General features: G+C 38.5%; 1 protein-coding gene across 2 annotated transcripts in view; it reads right to left on the reverse strand.

Annotated features, from left to right (window-relative positions):
* The window catches only part of phkb (phosphorylase kinase, beta), a 111,308-nt gene that overhangs the window by 72,227 nt on the left and 13,031 nt on the right, over positions 1–26,050 (reverse strand). For both annotated transcript variants that reach the window (XM_014983726.2, XM_014983724.2), the window contains 5 exons: positions 18,740–18,878; positions 14,479–14,578; positions 10,935–11,042; positions 10,162–10,242; positions 4,239–4,354 (listed from right to left, as the gene is read on the reverse strand). In XM_014983726.2, the coding sequence (XP_014839212.2) occupies positions 4,239–4,354; positions 10,162–10,242; positions 10,935–11,042; positions 14,479–14,578; positions 18,740–18,878 (544 nt within the window). The remainder of the gene's footprint in view (positions 1–4,238; positions 4,355–10,161; positions 10,243–10,934; positions 11,043–14,478; positions 14,579–18,739; positions 18,879–26,050) is intronic.

Raw genomic sequence — 26,050 nt, forward strand, 5'->3', positions numbered from 1 at the left:
GCCTCTCTTCAGAAAAAAAAACAAAAAAAAAAACAGAAAATCATAAATAGAGAATATAGGAGTGGATTTCACAGTGACTGACCGCTGTGATTGCAATGCAGATAAAAAGCAAATCCATTTCACTGCTGCGTCTCCATTTCTACCCAGTGGAGATTGGAGCCCAGAAAGAAAATTAGACGGGAGATCTGGAGGAAAAGTGAAGACGACTGCTGATGTCACTGCAGACGCTTCACCCAAGCAGTGGAAGTTAAACATTACAGGTGAGTTAAATGCAAAGTCACAACTTTCTTTAAGCAAAGAAAATTTAAAAATCCTCTTCAAATTGTTTTTCCAGGATCATTTAAAGTGACCATTATTGCAGTGTAAACCATCGAAGGGTGTTTTCACACCTGATAGCCCGGTAGACATGGTTTGACTGGGAATCAAAATTGCATTTTCACTGCACTGTGTCAAACAAATGAAATACCTTAGAGCAACCTGTTCACTCCATCGTCTGTGGCGGCGCTGTAACAACAACCGTTGAAGGAAGCAACGCAAAAACCTCTGAAGAAGACACTGAGCACGTCTTCCCCCTTCACAAAATGTGAATAAAACTGAAGTGGCGTCAGATTTTAGCGGTTGTAAGATTTCTCTTCCAAGTGACAGATGCACGTTTGTTTTGGTTGCATTCTGGGTGAAAGCAAAAGGGGAAATCTGCTGCGTTGGTGCGGTCTCCGGTCCGCTCGGCATTCAGAAATGAATTCAACTGCGCCAGAGTTCCCATCAACCGAACCGAAACCTTGGCGTTCAGGTGGACCATAATCCGTGTTTTTGATCCGCACCAGAGTTCGATTACACGCTCACACCTCCCAAAACAAACAAGACTTTCTACACCAACAAACTAGAGTTGATTTAACACCACAATGGAAAAATATCTCCTCCTGCACAGATTACCTCCACATTGTTTTACTGCAACAAAACAAAATCTCAAGTCCTTTTGAATTCTGCTTCCAGCAAACCGAAACGCTGACACAAGCTCTACTCAAAGTTTGTTAAAAAACAAAACAAAACATTATTTTAGTTGCAAATGCTTCATTTTGGGCAGGGCAAGCCACCAACTTTAACAGCAAGAACTTTCTTGGCTAATTACAAGTTACTGGAAGCTTTACCAGGGAACAGAACGTTCCGAAAGCTGCAGCTTTCAGAACGTAAGATAAAAGCCGAGCCATGATGTTCGCAGAGCAACACAAATATAATCGGCTCAAAAATGGGGAAATGCTTCACCTTTAAGGAAATGAAGCCAGTCACGACATCTTCAAACACCTCAAAAAACATTTCTCATACCATAGCCGCTTTACCTGTTTGCAGTGTGAAAACACAGATGAAAGCAGGATCAAGTTTTATTAGAAAAATGACAAGAAATTGAAAAGTGCCTTTAGGAACAGTTTAAATGTGCATAAATGTGCAGTAGAGCTAAGAAAAGCTCTACTGATACTGCTTTGGTCTTTCAGTAAAGCAGCAGTTGGAACAATGAACAACTACAAAGTTTACACTAGAGGAGCAAATTTACACTCTATAATCATTTTCATACTTTCAAACTTGAAATATAAATTCTTAATACATTACAGAATAAATTTAAATACAAATACTAAAGCTAGAGGTCAAACTTGTCATCTATTCTCACATATTGAAGAACATGCAATGTCGGTCTAAAGGTGAGGAAATGAAGGGAATCTCGACATTCCCATTCTGAATAGAGCTTGTGCATTGGGATCAATGGTGTGGGATTTACAGTGTTCTGTTGGGTTTCGGTGGGATATGTTAATGTCCTTGTTGATTTTTAATACTTAATGATCAACTGACCAGCTATAAATTTTATATTAATTCTCTTAGTGCTGTACACACGGCACTGTGAGAGCCAAGAGTGGCAGCCCAGCTTATCTGCTAATCATATTGTGAATGCTACACTTTCATATTGGTACAAAGGCAATGCCCTGACAGTTATTTTCCTGTGGCTCTGAAGGAACAGGCAGATGCTGCACAGTGTGCATCAGATTACATCTGACTCATTAAAACCAGAAACAATGCTGGTGGGATTAGACATGCTCCTTTCAGTCAAATTTATCTTCAATCTTAAATCTATTTAATAGATCAGACATGACGATAAAACGTTCTCCAGAGGCAAAAGTTAGTCATTTACTATGTACAAATAAATCCTCTCCCCAATGCAAACAGGCTTTCCAGTTCATTTCTATTTAACCCACAAGCAGAGAGAAAAGGACTTCTCCGTTACGCAGATCTAGTTTACATAAAACTGCTTTAAAACAAGTCAGCCTCATTGTTTACAATGTATGCACAGCATCCGAATTGCTATTACACAACTACATGTAGAAACTCTCTCGCTAATTGTGAAAATCAAAAGCGTAACAGCAAGAAGCACAAGACACATTGAATTAGTTATCTCCCCCGCAGGATATCTTGGCAAGCTGCTGCCAATAGTGTTGGTTTGTCAGAGGGAAAGAAGAAGAAAGAACATGCTTCCAGGAGATAAGCCATGGCAGAAATTGAGGATCTTTATCAAGACGCTGATAGAGGAGAGGGAGGCCAGTTCGACCTTGGATGATAAGTTAGTTAGAAGCAGGTAACAAAAGCTCCCTGCAGTGGGTCAGAACAGAGGAGCTGCTGCTCGGACATGAGGGCTTAACGACCAGCGTTCGGATTGTTGAACTCTTCCTGTGCAGTTTTTCTGGATGGAGATTACTTGCCTTATTTCTGACTGTTGCTTTGTTGCCCATTACAACAAATAGTCAATGAGATAAAATGAGATAAAGATCTGCGTTAGGGTTTCTCGTATTCTTAAAGCTACAGTAGGTCACTTTTATAAAATTTTTTTTTTTTTGTTGAAACTGTCACTTTGTCGTGATGGTATGGTATGAGACAGTCTATGAAAATTAATAAATAAAATAAATATATAAATACATAAAGGTCCTCTGTTTTCTCCAGTGCTAAATAAAAACAACCAGTCAGAGCCAGGAGGCGCGTCTTATTGCTGTCAATGACTCTTTGTGTGGCGTTGTCTTAATCCTCCTCTCCGCTTCCTACGCTGCAGCTAGCACTGCCTGTCATAAATCCTAATGCTAGGTAGGAGGATAAACAGTTTTCCTGTAATGGTAAGTTGTTTTTCCACCATTAGCACATTTACATGAGGATGATTGACAGCGCTAAGCCCCTCCTCTCTGTATTTATTATTGTGCATTAACATCAACCTTCCAATGGGAAATTAGCTGCCTGGCTATCATCTCATGTATTTACATGTAAATGTTCATGAATACATTTATCAAAAATGTCTCATAAAAAAAAAAAAAATAAAAAAGCTTGCAAAGTGGATTAGAAGGAAAAGGACGCTCGTTTCGTGTGGCATCTTCACAGCCAGTTCCAGTGTAAAACCTGGAATGCCGTTTCTACAAATGCTGGGAAACTTGATGGCAGCAGAGATAGACTGCATGATATCTGCATGAGGGATGGAGAACAGTTATAAAACACTTCAAAAGTCATTTCAGATTCAGCTCCATTCTGACTGAGGAGATCATGTTGAGAAGCAGCAGCTTTTATTTCTGAATCAGGCTGCGGTGCATGAAGAGAGCTGGATCAAACACATATGAAGAGGGGCGGGACTAAAGTTCAGGAATCACTTACAATACTTATGTTTAGTTTGGTACTTAAAAAAATAATTATACATGTATAATTTTTTGTAATAAAACTTAAGTTTTGATTTTAATTTTGATTTGAAATGCATTTACATCAAATGACTCAAAATAAAAGTATAATCAGGATTTTTCAGATTTATTTGAGTAAACATGGGGTAATAATGGAGATACTGATACCAATGTGGTATTGATATTATTGATATTTTGGCTTGATCTGCCCACCTCTACTTTTTGGACATTCAGACTTCCGTAGATTGAGGCCTGAAGACTGATACCTAAATAAACAGAGCCAACACAGATACACGCTGTATCCATTTAGTTTTCATCCCTTTGTGTTTACTATGTCTACTATTATTTGTAATGATTATACACAGAAATGTGTTTTCAAATAATAGTTTGATTGGCACGATAAGGAAACTTATAACAAATCTTTGGTTTACAAAACAGAAATTTGTCCTTGATGTTTTAATATGTTATAGCATTTATTTTATATGTTTTTTTTTTTTTTATTCCAGAACATCTTCACGAGCCTTTTGTTCCGGACTGACTGACCTGGAATGCAGCTCTGTGCTGCCGTTATTGTATTTGCTGCCTCGCTCCCACATGCCGTAGTCGGGGACCCTGTAGGCTCTCTCCACACAGAACACCAGATTCTGGATGAAGGAAACCTGAGCGGCAAAAACAGAAACATCAAAACATCAAAAACAGAAAAGCTTGGGACACAGGGAGCAAACACAACACACAATCACACACACACACACACACACGCACACACACACACACACACACACACACACACACATGCACGCACACACGCACACACACACACACACACACACACACTGAGTGAGCCGGAGCTGGTGGTTGTAAACATGTTCCCAAATGGAAAAAAAAAAAAAAAAGCAATCGCAGCACATGATTTATGCTGCACCCACACATTGATACAAACACAGGACACAGAGACACAACAATACACGATTATACAATACCGAATGACCTTCTGTATTGATCTGGGATGAAGGATGTAAGGCTGATTACTAAGGTTACCGGAGAGCAGGAGAAAACTGATTTCTCATCAGCACTCAAGGTGAAACTCCCCCTGCAGCTACAGACAAGGTTTTAACTAACTCATAAAGTGTGCCATTAATATATGTGAAGGTACCAGCAAAAAAAATAAACAAACAAAACAGAAAAACAAAACAAAACAGAGCTGACCCATTCTTACAACACAATGTTCACTTGTTGCAACATTTGAATTCATTAAAACCCCGAAGTAGAATTTAGAGCTTGAAAAGACGCACCGATCAGGCTTTTCCTTTTGAAAACGAATTCCAATATTTGATACAAATCCAGATTTGTCTGGATATTTATCCTGCAGATCAACAATCGGAAACCTTGCCTGACTTCGATCTCTTGCCAATTTATTGGTGATTTATTACTAAACTACAACTAAATGTAGCCTCCATCTTTTCTTGCACGCGTCATTTAAAGACACTGCTACGACCTGTGAGATGTCAAAACCTTGACTTCTAGATGCAAGACGTTGAAAAAAAAAAGTGCGAAGACTTTCTGGTCTTGCATCATTAAAAAGACCTGAATGCGGCTGTGCTTTCATGTGTACATGAGTGACAGGAGGTTTAATCTGAAATGGCACGGTGAGGAAAAGAAAGAAAGAATGAGTAAAAGAGAAAGATGGAGGGGAAAAAAAAGAGCCTGCGCAGGTTTTAAATAGGCCAGTTTGAGAAGGAGGCCAAGCAGGAAGAATGAGAAAAGTGTTTGCTGCGTATTTTATTTGGGGTTTTATGACTTGAATGATTAACGAGAGGAACTCTTTAGTATCTTAATGGTATCTTAATGAATGTTACTGCCCACTGGCCAAACAAGCCGCTCTGTCTTACTGATGCCAGATCACTAATCCTGCTTCTGTTTGGGGACAGAGTTTGTGAACACGGGAAACATGTGGAAAGCTGAGTACTTTCTACTTTTACCCAAACATTCACAACCGATTAGCTTTTTTCACGTTTGGCAAATCACAACCACAAACTTTCATCAATTTATATAAGAAAGATCAACTCAAAATGATAGTTTTTAAAATCTAAAACTCAGACTACATTATAGTCAAAAGTAATAGAAGCAATTTTACACTGATATGTAACCCAGGCCTTCTGGGGCATTTCTCTGTAATCTAGAGACTTAAAAATAGATTTTCACTTGAACATAGACTTGGACTTTGACTAGACCATCCCAACACATGAAAATACCTTCTTCTTATCTAATCCACTGTATCTCTGAATGTATGCTTAGTGTCAGTGGATGTGTGTCCCTTCAATTGTCAACCTTTTAAAATTTCTCAAAAGTATATATTTTTAAAATGTAAACATTAATTATGTATGTTTTCATCAACTGGTTTAGGGCAAATCAAAGCATAATTGTGTCAGATGTTGGTGTTATGCACGGCGGTAATAAACAGGAAGTAGAGGTTTCAAACTAGCGAGGCCCACAGATCTCAGAAAAACACAGAGATGTTTTCAAGAATCTGTGGCTGTCAGGCAAGTTGTAATTGTTCTGGTGATGTCACATGCCAAAACTAGTTGACTGAAAGAAACAAGATCAGTCTCGTGAGGTAAATGTTCGTTACGTCAGAAATTACTTGGCAAATGTATTTCCATATTCCCTTAAACACATTAACTCTTTATTTTAAATTAAAAATAAAACAAAAAAACTCATCTTAAGTGGGCGTGAAAACTGTTTTGGTCTTTTCTATCAACCTTTTCTAATGCGATACTTCAAAATGCTCATAAGAAAAAAAAAACATAGAATAAAACATGGTTATTGTCCTGCAGGAGAGTGAACCTTTGCTCTGTATTCAAGCCTTCTGTAGCCCCAATAGGTCTTGTTACAGGATTCTTCCTATTAACTCTAATTAGTTTATTTGTTCAGTCAGAGTTAAAAAAGCATCCCCACAGCATGATGACACCACCATGTTTCACCATTACGTCCTGGTAGCTTTAGAATTGCATTGTACTCTTTCAGGTTTGGAAAGATGGAGTGAACTGTGCAAACATTTAAAGAGGCAGAACTTTATAAAATCATCAACATTTTTGAGCATTTTTTAACACGTTATAATGTTATTCCCTCATCAAACACAGACATGGAGTGTTGCTTTGATTCATTCGTGTAGGTTTGAGATATACTTTAATCTCCCATGGCAACCATTCAGCTGTGCAAAACACATGGGTGGAGGTAGCTCCGCCTTCAAGGACAAAGCTCCTCCTCAGAGCTGCAGTTTCCAACTTCCGAGCTTCTGCCTCACAGGGAGCCCATCACTCAGCTCCTTCAGACTAGCCAGCAGCAATTAGCAAACACCTGCTGGAACTGCACATCTGCTGAGCTACTTCTGCTGGTAAAAACGTTGCTAAAGGGCTAATGGAGGAGACATGTTATGATGATGACTTCCTGAAGCAGAAGCTTTAGAAAGAGCAGGAGTTTTTAAAGAGACAGAGGCCCTATTTAGTGAAGTACCATTACGAAGTCAAATTTCTTTTGTTTGATATATATGCACCATTTTTATAAGAACTGAAGTTAAGAATTTATTGATTGTGTTGTAAAATGTCCCTGGAAAACACATTAATGATTGATTTATGACATAAAAGTACAAAACTTTCTCCCTGACCCGTCTGCTGTACTAACCTTTATGATGCAGTTTGTTTACTAATGTTTTCTAACAAAACTCGGCGGCCTTCACAGATTAAATTAAAGACATGCGCACTCTATTTAATAATTAGGTGATTTTTGAATCACCTAATTCCACTGAATTTATCAAAGGGTACCAGAGGCAGACAGAATGGAAATACACATGATATTGTGCATTATTTTGCATTGGGTCAATCCAATTGAACGAGGCTGAACACTTTTACAAAACACCAGATTTGTTAAGTGTAAAAAAAAAAAAAGATGCAGGGCAATGAGTCGCAGCATTTCATGCATCGTGAGACTGAAAATGACATCTGGCAGAAGGTTGATGGTGAATCTTTTCTTCAAGAGACGTGCGCAGCCTTTCTTTGCAATTGCAAGGAAATAAAAAAAGAAAAAAGAAAACACTGCAATGCAGCTTCCAGGCTCGGCCTAGAGGAAGCCCACAGACTTCACAAGCAGTGACAGCTTACAACAGGCTAATAAATACGGCACTAATGTGATTAGTCTGAATGAAATACATTTCAAACAGCTTTCAGTGGGAGCAGCAATCACAAAAACTCCTGCTCAGTAGATCTGATGTTTGCTAATACAGGGCTTGGGGCGCAGGCCGCTTCGGTTTGAATTATGCAATTTGGTAAGCGCTGTTTAACCAGGCAGAAAAAGCTGCTGCACAGCCACGGCTGCTCTCATAAACATAAAACATTGCATTGTTAATTTGTTTTGTCAGTGGTAAGAAATGGAGAAAAACGGGAGGTTACCAAGGTGATACGCGTGTGCATTTGGGCGTCTAAACAAAGTGCAGGCAGCATGCATTAATTGCTCAGCGGAATAATATTTGACCACATTTCTGCTTTCTTCAGATGAGCTCAATTTAGTAAACAAATGGATTTCTCTACCAGGGGCACACATTTCACTGCTCTGTAGCAGTAAGTAAAGCTGTGAATGAGCTGGCTGTTAAGCTAACTGAATTAATGATGTTCTTGTTGCTCCTAGAGGCCACACAATAAAAAAAAAAAAAAAAAAAAAGGCGCGCTGTGGAAACCTAACAAGCAGCTAGGACTGTTTTTGTTTTATTAAGAGCTGAAGATGGCAAAAAAAAAATCATGCTGGACAGATAAATCAATGTACAGGGAGAGACAGATTTTAGGTAATAAAGGCACAAATCACTCAAATAAAATGTGAACGGATCATTTCCCAGGTGGACATTTAGACTTCCATACGGAGATCATCTAAATGTTTTTTTCCTGGTGAAGTTAACTAAGCATTTCAGAGAGACTATAAAGGCAAGAAACCGTGTGAAAGAGATATATTGCCCCCTCCGATTCTGCTTTCATGTCAGATCTGCTGAGAGTTTAGTTCAAATAAGCCCAAATTTGGAGACCTACATTTCCTATCCGATACTTTTAAAGGGGCAGTAATATGTTATCCAGGCACATTGTGCTGTAAAATAACACCATCAAGAAACTATGTTAACTTCAGTTGCTAAAACAATGATTTATACATATATCAAATCTTACATAAAATACATTTTATTTTGTAATTTAATGCCTTGAAATTGGGCCTCTGTCTCTTTAAAAACTCCTGCTCTTTCTGAAACTTCGCCTTCAGGAAGTCATCACAGCACAGCTCCTCTATTAACCCTTTAACAATGTTTTTAGAGTTTCACTGAGAAGCAGCTCCTATAATGAGCTCAGCAGATGTGCAGTTCCACCAGGTGTTTGCTAATTGCTCTGGCTAGTCTGAAGGAGCCAAGTAGGAGAGTCACAGGGAGAGGACTGCTCTGTGTTTTTCATGAGGAAATAACAGTATGACATAAAGTAAAGCCCCCCCCCGAAAAGTTGTTTTTACATAATATAACTGCCCCTTTAAAATCTCACTGGGAGGTAATATTTTGGCAAAGTACAGACATAGAAAACATTTTTTTTAATATTGAGAAAAATTTGATTTCCAGAAGGGAATTAAAAATAGTTGTAGCTCATATAATAAAAGTTGGAAGTGATTCTTTATATTTAAAGAAGCACTTCTTTAAGTATAAAGAAGTGATTCTTTATGGTGCCTGCTTTAATAAAAATTAAAGCAGGACCCTTTAATGGACCTTTACTATTAGAGCAGCACTTGTGTGTCTTGAGATTGGCACAAGTGGCTAAATACAGTCATGATGTTTACATTTTTATACCTTAGTTTTGTTACACAGTGCCTTTTCTTTGCATTTTTAAACTAAAACTACTTCAGCTGTTTACTTTTCTATGGCTGAGGATACTTGACATACAATTGCCTTAATTTGCGACAGCTCTCTTTATTTGATTTGCTTGATAAGTGGATTTTAATTTCATACAGTAACTGATAGTCGGTTGCAACCTCTTCATGTGTAATAAATAGCAAACATTCTAAAACATCTGTTGTGTTTCATCGCTCTGCTATTACAAATGTAGAAATAATTTGATCCATAATTATCCATTTTACTCGACTGGTGTCTTGTTTCACAATGTGTACATATAACGTTTGAATAGTTTAGATTAGTGTGCAGGGTTTTCTATAGCTTTGTCCATTTAAGCACATTTTCAAATTCCATTAAAATTCATATATAAATAAATCAAGCAGAGAAGTTCACTGGATGGAAAACAAACCTAAATGAGGAAATGTATTAATACTGAATATGTAATTACTTAACAACATGGTTATAAAATGTTTGGACCAGCTTCTAATTGCTTTATGTTTTTTTTTTTGTTTGTTTGTTTGTTTTATTTTATTTTTTTGTGCTTTCTGGTGTCTTGTTTACCTCGTCGGTGTTGTAAATGATCTGGAGACCGGAGCAGATCATCTCCACCAGGTACAGCAGGAACAGAGAAACTGCATCGATCTACAGCGACGACAGAAGAGGTTGAAAGTGAAGTACCATTAGAGAAATGACTGTCATTTTCTGCGTGCTATTCTCAAATCTGACAGTTCAGCCAAAAACCATTGCATACTGCAAAAAAACAAAAAAAGAAACCAAGATGTGGCTTTTCTGTTAGCTAGAAGAAGTGACACCGAGACATCATCAATAATAAAGTGAAAGAAAAGAAACAACAGCAAAGGACTTAATGTGAAGAGCAAATCCTTCACTTCTATACGCTCTCGTTGATTTTTCAGCGTCTTTGTCGCAGCCTGGCAACTTTGCAGCCTCATTTGATTTTTCAATTTCTGGCTCTCTCACCTGTATTGGACTCGCTTCACTGGAAGTACAGGCTCCATCCAAATGCAGCGCTCCAAATTGACCTCTTTCAATACCATTGACAGAAGAATAAACTGTCTGAGTGCCAGTTTAAAGCACATTCGCCTCTCATGGAGAGAGAGAGACAGAGAAAGGCTGCACAACTAATACTTTATAATGTGTCATTTATTTGCTAATTTATTCACGCCGTTTCATCTTTAACAAGGTTTACCCGTCCTAACTTATGATCTGAAAGTGAACTTTTTCTGCCCCCCCATCGTCATTAATCTGAATATTCAGAATGTAGCAAAAATAAGATAAGCTGCCTCCTTTCTGCAGTTGGCTGTTCGCCGACTCACCTGTAGGTGGTGATAGTCGCCGTAAGTGTAAACCTCGTCGCCGGTGTCCACGTTGAAGACGGAGTGGAGACACTTGGAGGGGCTGGGATCATTTTTAAACTCCTCCACCTGACAGAGAGATGAACACAGGCGCAGATGGGCGAGATAAGACGGGCAGGTGAGGGTGAAGATGGTGCAGAGGAAGATAAAGGCACCGATTTCTTTCGTTGCTTTTGACTTCAACACGGTAACAACTTTCAAAAGGTGAGGAAGAAACCGTCCACGGGAAGATAGATAAGGTGAATATATGGTGCCTTACAAAAGCATTCTCGATCCTTTCCTCAATCTCAAACGTTCCTCATTTCTTCACATTACAACCACAAAATCTGGTGGATGTTATGTCACAGATGGACAACAAGTAAAAAGTGGAAATAAATTGCTAGTTTTTAATTTATGTTTTTACAGTAGCCATCAAGAGGTGCTGTGTTCACCTAATTTTTTAACCTCCTAACTAAAATCAACAGCAATCAACTGCTTTTAGAAGAAATCAATTATTATTTTTTTTTTTTTATGGATTTTTGGTTCAAGTGGCTTTTATTTGATTGTAAGTTGACAGGAAGGAGGGTTGTGATAGAATAGGGATTTGACCCGATGACCATGTTGAGTACCAACTCCTTCATACACGGGTCACACACTTTACCCCATAAACATAGTTTACATTTCTGTGATTTAACGTCAGTGAAAAGCCATATTTTCCTGTAATTAGAGAACTTTAGTGAACAAAGAGCAACATGAACACAAAGGAACAGCGATAAAAGCAGGTTTAGGTTATAAAAGTAAATGAAAAGTTTTGAATATGTCACACAGCTCTGTTCAGTCATCTGAAAATGGAAAGAGTATGGAACGACTGCAAACCTAAACTGCAAACCTTGAAGGAACCATGGATGGTAACTGTGGAGGATCAAAAAAAGTTACATATGTATGAAAACCATCACTAGACATCATCCTGAACACACCGTTCCCAAAGCGACGCCTGGTGGTAGCAGAATCATGTTCTGGGAGGGTGATCGGAGACATAACCAGAAAAAGAAACTGGGCTAAGAAAAAATACAGTAAAATTTCGCTCTGTAGGCATACAAAGCTTGTAGACAAATAAACAGAAGACATCCTTTTGTCTGCAGCAAAAGGTGGTTTCACAAAGTGCTGACTCAGGGGGACTGAACACAAATGCACACCGTTCAGAGTACTTTGTGTTGAAATCTCATTGGGATACATTACAGCTAGTGATTCTGATGTGATCAAATGTAAAATGAATACTTCTGCAAAGCACAGTGCGGTCCTGGAACCTGTCACCGTTCGTTGCCGGCGCTTTAAGTCTTAAATCACATCCGGCGTTGCGGCAGAAGCGGCTCTAACTGTGCCAGTGACACATATTGAACATAATCTTTTATTTCAGAGTCAACATGCTCGTCCCATGAGGAACAACCGTAAACGGCTGCTGTGTGGGGCGGACTGCATCCTGCTCTGTGGCAGATAAGGGTCACATTCAGGTCACCCAATCTGTAACATGGTTTGCAATAAGCCCTCCACGGTTTCTTGGCTACGTTGTTTTGTTCGGTGGTTTGTTGGTGGCTTTGTGTGTGTTTGCTGCATCGACTCAGCTCCATGCTAAATCACAGCTGTGCTGCCAGTCCTGTCATGCAGTTATAAATAATTGGCCTTTTGTCCCATTTTTTTCCTCATTTGTTTTCCTTTTCTCCCTCCTCTCTCTCTCTCTCTGCCATCTCAGTCCTGAAGCCTTTCTGCCTTTCTCCTTGATTTTTTCTCTCCTCAAGTCTTCCTTTTCAGCCTTCTATCATGCACCCTACTGTTTTCATTCATCATCCTTTTGCTCTTTGTATCTTTATCTTTTCTTTTGCAGACATCCCATCTTTTGTTTGGCGCTCTACCGTTTCCCATTCTTTTCTGCCTCCGTGTTGCTACGTAGTTGGGTCATAGTCGAGACCCTCTGTCCTACTTTTCCTGGAACTGCTCCACTTCTTGCCGTCCCACAGCAAAAAGGATATAAACATAAGTGTGCATAGAGAGCCCAATGAGTTCTGCTGCACATATTTCCATAAAAGATGCTTTTTTCTTTGTTCAGTGGACCACCTGAATCTCAAACCAGTGAAGCCAAAATGTCAACTGGCTCCACTCTTGAAAAGTTTGTTATAATTGCTACAAAGCACAATCAAAAGTTGAGTTTAGCCCCCAGGGATTCTTTCTAATACCCCACTGTAATGGGAATGATCTGAAACAAGTGATGTTAATGGGATTTAAAGGTACAGTAGCACAGCTTGTATCCCTGTTGCCTGGCAGCCAGAAAGTTCAAGAATCGAATCCTGGGTCTGGGGTCTTTCTGCATGGAGTCTGCATGTTCCCCCTGGGTTCTCTCCAGGTTCTCTCCGGGTACTCCAGGTTCTTGCCATAATCTAAAAACATGACTGTTGGGTAACTTGGTTTGCCAGATTTGCCATTAGGTATGAGTCTGTGTGCATGGTTGTAATGTAGGGATGAACCGACATAAAGATCTGAGCCAATATTGACAGCTGATAGCAGATATTTATCAATGATATGTAAATATTTTACAATCCTACTTTGACATTTTGAAAATAATGACCCCACTGCTAACTCAGTTTTACTTATTGGATTGATTCAGATATGTTAAATAATGACTAATATCAGCCAATACTGATGTTGGCGCCAATATATCATGTATCCCTAATTATATGTCTAGTGTATCATTTGTGTTTCCCTGGCAACCTGTCTAGAGTGTATCCAGTTTATCCATTTTATTTTGGTAATCTGAGTGTACAACAGTTATTTGTTGTGAATAATAATACAATTCAATGTTTCATGTGATTGTAAAGAAAAAGACATGAACCGCCCTAAAGACAGACATCGGAGCCTGGTCGCGGGGTTATTTTGCCCAGCACACGGCCTGTGTCACATCTTCAATAAAACCTCCATGTAGTCCTTAAGTGCTGGAGACGGGGCCATGGCGAACGCCGCTTTGTGTAATTAACTGTGTAAACGCAGCTTTGTAATTAAGACACAGGAAAGCTCTTCTCTGAATTAGGTCGTGAAGGTCGAGACGAGATGAAGCAGAGCGGCTTTCTCAGAGTACATACAAACACACGCGTACGCAGCAACAGAACACACACTCTGAAAAGATGCTGCTCATGAAGACCAACAATAACATCCAGAAGATCCACTTGGCCCTAGTTTGGCTGCATAAGGCAAAGCGTGTTCATTACGTTTTCTGCAGACGTGGCATGAAATGTTCCCGTTCAGAGCAAAAGTCCGAGGTAATTAAAGAATAGTGTGTTATTAAGCCCTGAGGACTGAAGCATCCATCCGCTTCCTGTTGTCATTTGCGGGAATAGGAACAAAGGGAGCAAGATGCCTCCGCTGCTTTAAAGAGGCGATCTGCGTGGAAACGCACTTCTGATTGGAAACTGTGAGTAACTGCAGGCTTTCCTGATGAAAACATGCAATTCAAGAGCAGATGCTGGAACAGACTCACCTTATCTGCCTGCCTCATGTAGCAGTAGAGGATCCCTCTCATGCACTTGATGGCAGAATGCTCCAACTCGTGCGTGCGGCCCAGATCATCATCGATGCGCCTGCACAGTGAGGGAAGAGAACTTTAACAGCGCTGTTCACACAGGACAAGAATGAAACAAGGGAACTGCTGGTCTCTAACAGAACAGTTATTATTCCATTCTCACATAAATAGACCTAAGAGAGGCTTAATTAGCATGTATCAGTAGAACTTCAAAAGTCAAATTGTTAATTATAGCATCTGACCACATTCTACTGACAGCAAAGCAATAGATACAAGACACTTTGCATCATTTCTGCTCATCTCTTGAGTATTTAAAAACTTTTCAGGCTGTGGAAGAATAGGGCCAAAGCCTGTCATGATAAATTGTCGCAGAAGTTATTGCGATAAACGATAATATCATTGTTCTGAGATCATTTTACCATAACACTGCCTACACCATGTCATCATCTGAGTTCCAGATGATGAAGATAGTCGTACATCTCTTGTCATCATCACAGTTGTTTTTGTTGGACAATGGATCGTTTCAGAAATGTGAAGACGTTTTGTGAGTGTGGAATTTCTGTTAATGGTGGAATAAAATGCTGTACTTTATTCATACATTATTTTACAACATGCCTACATTTGTTTTTAGATTGTAAACAAATCGCCCATTTCATAAAGGGAAGGATTGTTTGTGTAATTATAAATGTGTTGTCATTCCTATGAATAAATGAGACATTTTGCATCCAGGTGATATTTTAGACACTTGGATGTTACAGATGACTGACCGGTGTTTGAATGTGGCCTCCTATGACCAGATGTACATTTCCCCATGTTGGTTTTGCTGGCAATGGGGCCGTAAGGCTACCCACACTTTAAATGGAAAGAAAAAATGGAAAGCAAATAAGAAGCTGAAAAATGGCTAAAAATTAGCTGTGCATCCATCTATTGGTTTATAGACTAGTAGTTTTCTTGGACAGAAATGATCAAGAACAACGACAGTTCTCAATCAAATTCACATTAGTCAAATTTAAAGTGTAATGGAGCCACTTTTTAACGTCAAGCCTCATAGCGTTGATATTAACATGAAAAAACATATAAATTTAAAAACCCTTCAAGACATAAAAAGCTATTTATTCCCTTCACCCTTAAGATTTCAACCAGCTTCAGTACAAAAACATTATTTTTTGTATAGGCATGGTCTGAACAAAACCATGGTACTGTAGCAACATTATTTTAGCTTTTGTCATCTGGGGGAAAAAAATCCTTACTGTTTTTTTTTCTTTTAGATTTTTCCCTTTCATGTTCTAGCATGTTTTCACCTGAGTTAAAGTGTTGCTTTATCCTGTTCATCTCCCTGTACTAATTATTGCTCAATAGGTCTTGCCATATATTTTATTCCTTTGTATTCATTTCTTGGTTTATTCCTGCATTTTTTTTTCTTTGTGCATTTGTGTTTAGTTTCTCTTCATCACCATGTGTTTCACCTGACTTGCCACTCATCTAATAAGCTCTTGATTTGTTCAGCACTGAATTCTCTGTATTAACACCCTGATTGGCAGCTAGTTCCATGCACTGTTTGTTCTTTTTTAAATAAAAATTCACTAATGCCGTTCACCAATCACTGTTTCACCACTAAACCTGGCAGATTGCTGCAGACCCTCAGTGGGGGTGCAGAGCGCCGTGGCTACAGGCCGGGACCATGTGCACATACTGATGGAAAAAAAACGCAGACTGACGTAACACCTGGGATTCGAGGTCAAAGTTCAGGTATTACTTCAACTTCTGACATGCTAAGAAGCTGTTCCCGGTTGTATCAAAAGAAACTCCTGGCTGCCAAAACGCATCATAGCAAATGTCTAAAAGTAAAAGAAGTAAGACTAAAAATATTATTCCAGCTGCACAGCATCTAAAACCACAGGGAATGATTGTCCAAAAACAAAAGTCTACAAAGAACAAGCATAACAGAGCTACTCCAACATGATGTCAGCATGAGTAGCACAATTATAGATCAGTATTTAGTGATGAATAAATAGAAACAAGACACTCTTGGCAAGATTTCTGCTCATCTCTTGAGTATTTAAAAACATTTTCATGCTATGGGAAAAGAGGGAACAGGCCTGTTACGATAAGTTGTCAGAAGTTATTGCGATAAATGATAATATCAGTGTTCTGAGACCATTTTCAAGTAATTTAACAGTATTGGCATAACAATGCAAGAACGCCACTCAAAGATAAAAAGCTTTTAAACACTAGAACAAAAATAGTTTATTTACTTTATGAAGACTTTTGTCATCCAGACTTTGGTAGTAAAATATACAAACATGAGGAAAAACGACCATGTAAATGGAAATGATCAATTTATTATAAAATTAATCAATTCATTGCTTATTGCATCAGGCTGGAGAGGAAATATGTAAAGTAGAGACGACTGTCCATCTTGTTGGACAAATACATTGAACCTTTACTCAGCACTTACCATTTTATGATTACTTAGAAAATTAAGGGAGAGTTTTGACAGTAGCAAAACTACAACTACCCCAGCAGTACATATATAAAACATTAGCATAAAGGTCAAAGGAAGAGCTGAAATCATGTGCACTTAGATCAGGGGTTGTAGTAATTCCAGCCACTCATCAGATCCCCGAGTGTCTCACACTCGCTCAGACACACATGCGGCAGCTGACTCTGAAGTAAGTAATGGCACAAGCCAAGCCTGTCAGATGAGAATCATCTTAATTAAATCCCAGTGACAATTCTAATAGGAGGCAGCCATGACTGATGACTGGGATGTGCCGCTGGTCACATCACTGGAGTACACTCTATTTTTACCCCTCTCTTTCACTCCGTCTTCCCCCACAATCTAATTTCCTCGCTCGCTTTTCCTTCCCATCCCTTGTTTTTCCTGGCTACGCCTCTTATCTCCTCACACACTCTTTCTGCTGACCTTACCCCTCCCTGATATTCCTCCTGTCTTCCAGCCTGTTCCTCAACTGCAAACCATTTTAGTCCCAGCATCATCATGTCTTCCTTTCTCCATAGTTTTCTGTTTTTTCTCTGTCTTTTTTTTTCATTCACTCTTCAGGGAAATGCCCTTTTCTCAAGACACTAATCAGTGAGGAATTAATCAAATAAGGGAAGCTGATAGAGAGAGGATTTTTTTAGAACTTGAGTGAAATGCTAACATAGCACTCGTTTTAAAATCTGAAGACATATTAGCCGTTTATTTCTCTTTTTTTAACATATTGTGTTTTGTAAACAGCCCTGAATCATTTTATGCTTCAACCATTAATTTCAACTTTTGTTTTATAACCTGACATGGATTTTAAGCTTCGCCACAAATTTATTTATTTATTTTTTTTTTGCTGTTTGTTCTATAATATTCTCTAACAAACCTCCAGGACCTCAAGAGAACAGCTGGACTCACAGCTAAGTCCTAAATTATTCATACTCCTGGCAGATTTAGCCATAAAGTAATCTTTGAATTTTTCCAGCTTGACTCAGAGGTTTTATGAGCGTTGCGTTGTGGCCTGATGTGAATCTGATGATAGTGAAGTTAAAAAATGAAGGTGATGGCAGAGTTTTCTTCCTGCCTACAGCCGTCATCATCAACAATAACTCTGAAGAATTTTGAATTAATATACGAGTTGCAATGTATAATTTCCCTTTGGGATCAATAAAGTATTTTTGAATAACAAAAAATCTCAAGAAGCTAAAATGTCGAACATGTTTAATGCTTAAAGTTCAAAGGGTATGATTATTTTTGCAAAGCATTATATGTTTTTCTTTAAGTTGCTATCCAGGGACTGACATGTGGAGGAGATTACACTCAGTTTCATTACTTCATGAAGGTTTCGGTTCAATTAAACACAAAATAAAACCATAAACTATTGCAATCAAGAGAGGCTTTGCTCATAAAACAGCAGCCAGGAAAATGAGACACACAATCACCTGTGTGCGAGTGTGTGTGTATGCGTGTGTGTGGTGACAGATATTCCACAATTACACGCGGTCCAGCTCTGCCAAGTAATCATGCAGTATTACCATAATTACGAAGCACCTCATTAATTAGCTAAATTAGTCATGAAAACAGCCCCAAAAATAAGCACAAGATTTCAAATATATCATCAGCTATAAGCAGTGACAAAATCAGGAGGCTTTTCAAATCATAAAACAGCCTCATCATTTAAATAAAGATTCAAATGACGAAACATAACCCGTGTTGGAGAGATTGACTAACCGGTATGCCATGCCCAGGGCCCAGGCACAGGCAGCGCAGTACAGAGAGTCCCGGACCTTTGCCTCCTTTATGTCAGAGAATGTCTTCACGGGGAAGAGCCCGGTGGTGGGGCTCTGGTAGTTCAGGATGGTCGTTTTGACTGGATAAAGACAGAAGAGAAGGAGAGGAGCAAAATGGTTCTTAGTAAAACTCCAATGATGGCTGCAGCCTCAGGCGCCCGTCTACTCATGTCTTATGTTGTTTGTCTTTCTTGTTGTTGTTGTTCTTTGGATGGGCTGTACTGAAATTAATTCCACTTTTGTACAATGACAATAAAGGCTGATTCTAATGATTCCAATTCTGAAAACTGAAGATCGACCAGATTAATGTGAAGTTGTAGTTGATTTCGAATGGGAAAGAAAACACAAAAAACTGTGATGCTAAAATCAATGTATGCATACAAGGAGAAGTAACAGAGATATGGGACAGATTGAAGTTCTTAATCCATAAGATAAAATCTGTAAACATTTCGTTTCATCCTACAGTTCTCTGGTTTGAGAAGAAGAAGAAAAAAAAAGTCTTCAGATGCAGATTAAATTTTAACATCCTTTTAGTTTTTGAGGGAGTCAATACTGCAATTTAGATTAAAAAAAGTCTATGTCTATGACCATCACATTTTGCACAAAAGCAAAATGTGCTTTTACTTTTGAATAATAATAAAAATATAATAAGAGTAGCAAAAGGACTGTGATAAATGAGAAATACTTGGACACAACATGTCTAACTATGGTCCTTGCAAAAAGGACAAACCTCCAAAAGAGACTGCAGACTAAATGTCAACAGGCTATTCAGGATTAAACTGTTTTAATCCATTTCATTCCAGTTTTGTTTCTTTTGGACTGAAAAAAGTGATGAAAATAGAGATTTGAACGAGACTGATGGCCTTTTGGTCCTTTATTCTAAGAACGGTGTCGATATTTCTTCTCACCCCTCCCAGATAGATATAATAAACCATAAATTCATTTCTTTCTGTACTACTTGAATGTAAAAGATGAACAGGCTCCTTCAGCAACATTAACAGCAGCTTTCATCTTCTTATGAATCTAATTGAATACAATGCATTAAACTCCACTTAATTCCACAATTAGAATAAATAAATGTGCTAATCATTTTTTTTCCTTTTTTTGACTAAAGAAGGTCAAAGCTGACTTTTCATTGAAACTCAAGTTTCTTCATAACAGAAGCAACTTGAACCAAAATGCTAAAAGTTGGATTTAGCATCTAATCATTCCCTTCAGGACATGCGTACTCTTCTCGCTTCATGTTGGAGCTTTTCAGATGTTCAGACTGTGCCGGTTCGCTGGCTCCACGCTGAGAGCACAAAACAAAGCAGTCGTTACACAACCACTGTTAACAGTTCAGTTTTTGCCTCAGTAACTTTGTTTCTTTCTCTCTACTTCTGCATCAACGTCAAACAGGAAATGAAGAAACGAGCCAAGGGAACTTCCTCCTTTTCAGCCCCTCATGTTTATCTTAACTTGGAAAACCTTTGCGGTTTACATTACCAATGTAGGAAAAAAAAAAAAAAAAGAGCCATAAACTTTACATCCACATTGGCTTAACACTGAATCTTCCTACAAGTATCTGAAGTATAAACCTGCCAACTGTAAATACAAATATAAATCTGCCTTGCCTTCCGGTAAATAGCTCTTCTGTCTGATTGTGTCGAGATGCGTAGTAGTGACTAAACAGATGGTGAACAAGTATCAGGTAACGCAGGCAGATGGCAAACACTGTAATTATGTCTAAGTTTAGCAGACTGCAAAAAGCAGACTCGTTTAGTTTTACAAAATTGACCATTTCTGGCAATGGGGTTAATCTGTGTAGAAAACAATAACATCCAGGACGTGATTACATCTGCTTTCTGCCTCATTTCGTTTTTGGTGTTCCCGTTAAACATGTCCTCGTGTTCAAAACGGAGCTGCAGGTTTAAGTGGTCCCATGTCTCTTTTTACAGTGATCAGGAATCTATTTGCTGGATGGCTGCAATTTTGTGAGAAACTAATTTTGCACCCCTAAGTGAAATTTTCTGTATATTTCTTGGCACGTTTAAATGTTTCAGATCAAACAAATTAGATTTTCTTTTTTTTTTTTTTGTGGCAAAAATAACCTGTGTTCAAAAATTGTTTTTTTCATTTATAAATTTGAAAAAGCCAATAAAACAAACTATCACTGTGTGAAAAAGAGCAAAAAGAGTCAACCCTAAAGGTAAAACACCCAGGAAATTATTGATTGAAAGCATTAGAAAGTACGGTTTCCACTGGCAAAGACAATTAGAGAAAATCAAAATAAAAAGTTTTAGAGTGATTGGAGTCAAAATTCAGACTTAAATCTGATTAAGATGCTCTTACATGTCCTTAAGTATGTTATTTATGCTCAAATTTCCTCCAAACGGGCTAAATTAATATCATTTATCAAAGGAAGATGAGCAAAATTGATGCAACAGCTGATTGTGGTTATTGCTAACAGCTAAGGATGGCACAACCTTTCCCCTTCATAAATAAGAGTTTCTGGCTGCAAGGCAACAAACTGAATTTCTACATTGTTAGGAATAAAAATCTAGAAGGTGATGCATACATTTGTATTCAGCTTCCCAGAACATGGTGAAATTTTATATCCCTAATAAAACAAATGTATTTTTATGGTTTTAATGTGACAAAATGTGAATAAAAGCTAACTATGTACAAGTACTCTCAGCAAGGCAGCAACATGTACGCTGGATCTGAGCTAAACGGCCTCTTGGTATTTATTTTAATCCCCACAGTTCCACCTTAAGCTAGTAAAAAATCCCAGCATCAACAAATCATTTTAGTGAGACCTGAGAGAGAGGAAAGCTCCACGGCAGATAATGACCAGAGTCATCTCTTTGGGAAGAAAAAGACGGGTCTAAAACATTCAGCTGGGGCTTTATTAGAAAATCCAGCAGCAGAAGAAGACAGAGTAGGAATAAGATTTAAAAAAACAAAAAACAACAACGATGACTGAGGACAGGACAGAGGTTTAAAGCATAAACACATCATAATCCTCTAAAGTATCACACAGTGACACAGAGAGACGTGTCAGACAGAGGGAGGTCTTCTCAATGATAACTAATGTGTTCAGAGAGACGGCTTCATTTTTCCTCCTAACATTATTCCGCTGCTAATGAAAGGCCCATCCACTATGGATCACACTTTGATTCAGGACGAACAAGAGAGAGGACGAAAAAAAAAAGAATCAAGAGTGACTTCAAAAGAGACAGAGGAGGACAGACATTATGATGAAGATGTGTGTGAGGGTGTGTGAGCACGTCAAGTGGAGGCAGAAAGGATGTACGAGTGAGTGCGAGAATAAACAGTGGAAGTAGTGTGTACTAGATGGAAATGAAGGACTGGAGCGGTGTGTGGGTGAAGTGGTGAAGTGGGGATGACTGTCGTGTTGGCAGAGATAAAGTGATTAATGGGATGAATTAGATAGATTAATAATAAACCTCTCAAAAAGTCCACCTCCTGGTAAAGTACTAATGAAGTACCTGGAACACACAAACATACAGATCTGTGCTGCAGCCAGCTGGTGAAGGCTAGTCTCCCGCTCTGATGTGAGTACTGCAGTTAAAAACGTTCAAAATACACAGAAAAAGTTTTAAAAATAAAACTAAATTAAGTCTGTAATGCTCCTTCTATTTAATATTTGTAAAATTATGTTTAATTCTATTTTTTTTCATTTGATGAAATATTGCTGCAGCTCATACCATCGAAATGTCTCCAAAGAGTCATTGTGGATGGAGATGCTGCACTCCAGACACTGTTGCTGTATGACAGCATCACAACTCATGATATGCTAACAACTGAATTTAGCAGAAACATGTCCTGGCTGACACACATTGGTCGCAAGCAGTGGTAATCCACCTCATTTGCTTTTGCTTCTTTGAATTTCTATCAGTATGTTTAGAAAGCAGGAAGACGTTGAGTAAGAGATCATAGAGTATTATTTAAGCTTTTGAGATTCTAATCAGCTGCATCAAGGTAAAAAACAAAACAAAACATAATACTCTGTTGCCATGGTTACACATCATGGGAAGTGGTCAAAAGTAAAAATAAAATGTAGAGCAAAAATTCGCCCAGGTGCACAGCTTCTAAAACAAGAGGAAATAATTGTCCAAATGTGAAACGTCTCAACCTAAAAATGATGAACAGACATTTAGAAAAAGAATGAATCATAGCTGGCTTTACAGAGTCACTCTACATGCTGTCACCATGAGCGAGCTATTAACGAGAATACATAATCAATATATCTGCACAGAGTAAATTATTTTAGGCACAACAGTGTTAGTCTAGATAAAGTGCTTTGCCAAAGATTTCACCCAGTTCTTAGAGGTTTTTTTTTTTTTGTATTATTATCTCCATTTTTCCACGTAAGGCGAGGGGTGATTTATTTCTGCAATGCTTTGGAGAGATTTAACAATATATTCTGGATTAAAAAGTAAAATAATCAGCATAAGCAGTGGAGTTGAATGTTGTTTGGTCTCGGGCTAGAAGTTTCTCGGCATGCAAATCATCTGTTGTTGGGAGTTTTCTGCGCCGCCATCCATCAAGCTAATGTCCCACTAAATCAGCAGCTAATGTCTCAGGCACACACAGGCTGCTCTTTTACAATGGGCCATTTCACTGCTCCACCAGGCTGAAGAAATGATAACGAGAAAAAAAATAACAAAAAAAGAAGAAAAAGAAGCAACATGATACCTTTAAAGAGATATCATGAGAGCAAAAGAGAAACACAACCTGCTGTGATCATTTATTTTAATGTTGAGGCTGGTAGAGTATTTTCAATTGCTTGAATTGGTGTTTTTTTTGTACACGTGAAAGGCAGCAACATAACAAAACAAAATAAAACCTTTATTAGCCTTCTTTCTGCTAGCTGACAGTGTACAGCAACAGGTAGGGGAGGGGAGAATAGTGCTAGAAAAAAAAGCGGAAAAAAGAAAATCCTGTCTTTTAGGCAACTTTATCTGGCAACTCACAGGAAAGAAATTACAGAAATGTGTTGTGGTACTGAGAGCATAACTTTTCAAACTTTATCTAAAATGTACATAAAAAAGGCAAAAATGTTTTCCCTTCTAACAAATAACCTATTTTTATTGTTTTAATTTTTTTTATCCATAAAATAAGAAAATAAAACAATTTTGTTCACTTGCATAAATGAAATATTTTTATACGCAGAACATAACTTTACACTGGATTTTTGTTTCTTTTTGTTTTAGATTTAAATTCTGTATTCCGCCACCTTTTCCCAGTCAGACTGCTGGTTTGTGTAATAGAGTAATTATGGGACAAATTAACCACATGCCCTAGAGCAATACAGTCATTGCTGACTGTATTGTCAGCAATACAGTCAGCTGACAATACAGCTGACTGTATTGTCAGCTGTATTGACAATACAGCTGTATTGTCAGCTGTATTGTCTGACAATACAGCTGTATTGTCAGCTGTATTGTCAGCTGACAATACAATTTAAAGGCAATTTAAATTGCCTTTAAATTTAAAGGCAATTTAAATAGCCTTTAAATTGGGATTTAAAGGCTATTTTCTATTTGTGTGGCTAGATTTCCCTACAGCCCACACACTGCAGCATTAATGAAAACATTTACAACTCCAGTGTGTCTTTTAGCACTATTAAGGCTAAGAAGTGTCCAACAAAGTGACTTTTCATCTCTTTAGCAGAAGGTGAAGGGGACGGGGAGCTTGTACTCTGTTTTCTCTACACCAGGGTTCTGAGCCAGCGTCCTGTTGTTTTATGGAGACACACTGTCCCTCCAAACCATACGGCCCACCTGATCCATGCAAGCAGCTGAGGTGAGAAGGTAAATAGAGCCGTGGGATGAGATACTAAAATCACATAACATCAGATAGCTGGAGTAGGCAAGTTTTATGAGAAAAGTAATTTCTAACATACTTTTTAGAACTGTCGCTATCTCCTGACAGTATAAAAAATAACAGATCATTTGTTCGGCTCAGTCAGAAAAAAAACAATCAGAGCCAGGATGAGGGTCATAGTGCTGTCAATCACCCTTGTGTATGCACCCTCTTTCTCTCTGCTATGCTGCAGCTTCTCCCTGTCAGCAGAGCCTGTTGTGAATGCTAATGCTAGTTAGCATGGCCACCATTGATGGTGGATAAAAGGTTTTCCTGTAATGGTAAGCTGTTTCTCTACATGAGGTTGATTGACAGCTCTGAGTCCCTCCTCCTGACTGTGATTGGTTGGTTTTGCCCTGGAGCGGTGCATGTACTAGACAGTAGCTCTGGGAAGAGGTATAGGAAATTGATCTTTTTGCATATTATCTGTCTTATCTAATATTCTCACAACATGATGACCGTTTTAATAAATATGTAAAAAAGTGACATAACCCAGCTTTAAGTAAGTTAACATCCATTGCAACATAATGAATATTGTTGAATTAAAAAGTGTTTAAAGTTTGATGTTAGACATATTATTAGTATATATCATAATTTTTTTAATCAAACGGCTGCACAAGTAGCGGTCGCCATTTCTTAAGACAAACTCTTTCTTTCAAAAAAATCTCAGAGACAAAGCTTCACATGTTTATGAAAATAAATCCAGGACAAAGGCTGTATGTGACCGAAATTGATTAAAATGTGTTGAAAACTGTGAACCTGTAGTTTCTACAACTCTATTCAAATATCATACAAATGAAACCAATAAAGAAAAAAAAAACTTTTACTCCCATTTTCTAATCAGTGTGAGCCCCACAGCTCCAGCAGCCTACCTTCTGCCACCAGCGTTATCAGGCAGCAGTCTGAGTCAGTCGAGTGCAGCCATATTGGCACATAAATGAGAAACCAGAGAAGTAGCAAAGGGAGGGGGAAAAAGTGAACGATGAACCGTAAGAGACGGAGGGAAAGCTTCCCTTGCTATTCTCTTCTTGATAAGAGAAATATAGTGCTTAATCATAGCAGCAGCAGCTTAATGCCGCTGCGTTCGACTGAGCTGAAGGGAACACGGCACAGCTGACGAAAAAAATAAAAAAAAGTATGGAGAAAATCTAACTGGTTTGATTTGTCATTGTCATCCAGCCTCAACCCTCTCCACCTCTTTTTCTTGCAGAAACTAAGCGAAAGCAGGTATACTGGCGAAAGGGGCCTGTGCGCCGGCGATAACAATGTTGGCTTTGTTCCCTGCTGGGATTGGACGACAGCTTCCAGCCGCCACCCAACACAACAATTAAACAAGCTCGCTGTTTAAGGTGCCGTTCCACAATCTGGCAGAGGCTTTTTT

This window comes from Poecilia mexicana, unplaced genomic scaffold (genome assembly GCF_051168715.1).
Source record: "Poecilia mexicana isolate PSO_F unplaced genomic scaffold, ASM5116871v1 scaffold_3, whole genome shotgun sequence".
Classification (NCBI taxonomy): domain Eukaryota; kingdom Metazoa; phylum Chordata; class Actinopteri; order Cyprinodontiformes; family Poeciliidae; genus Poecilia; species Poecilia mexicana.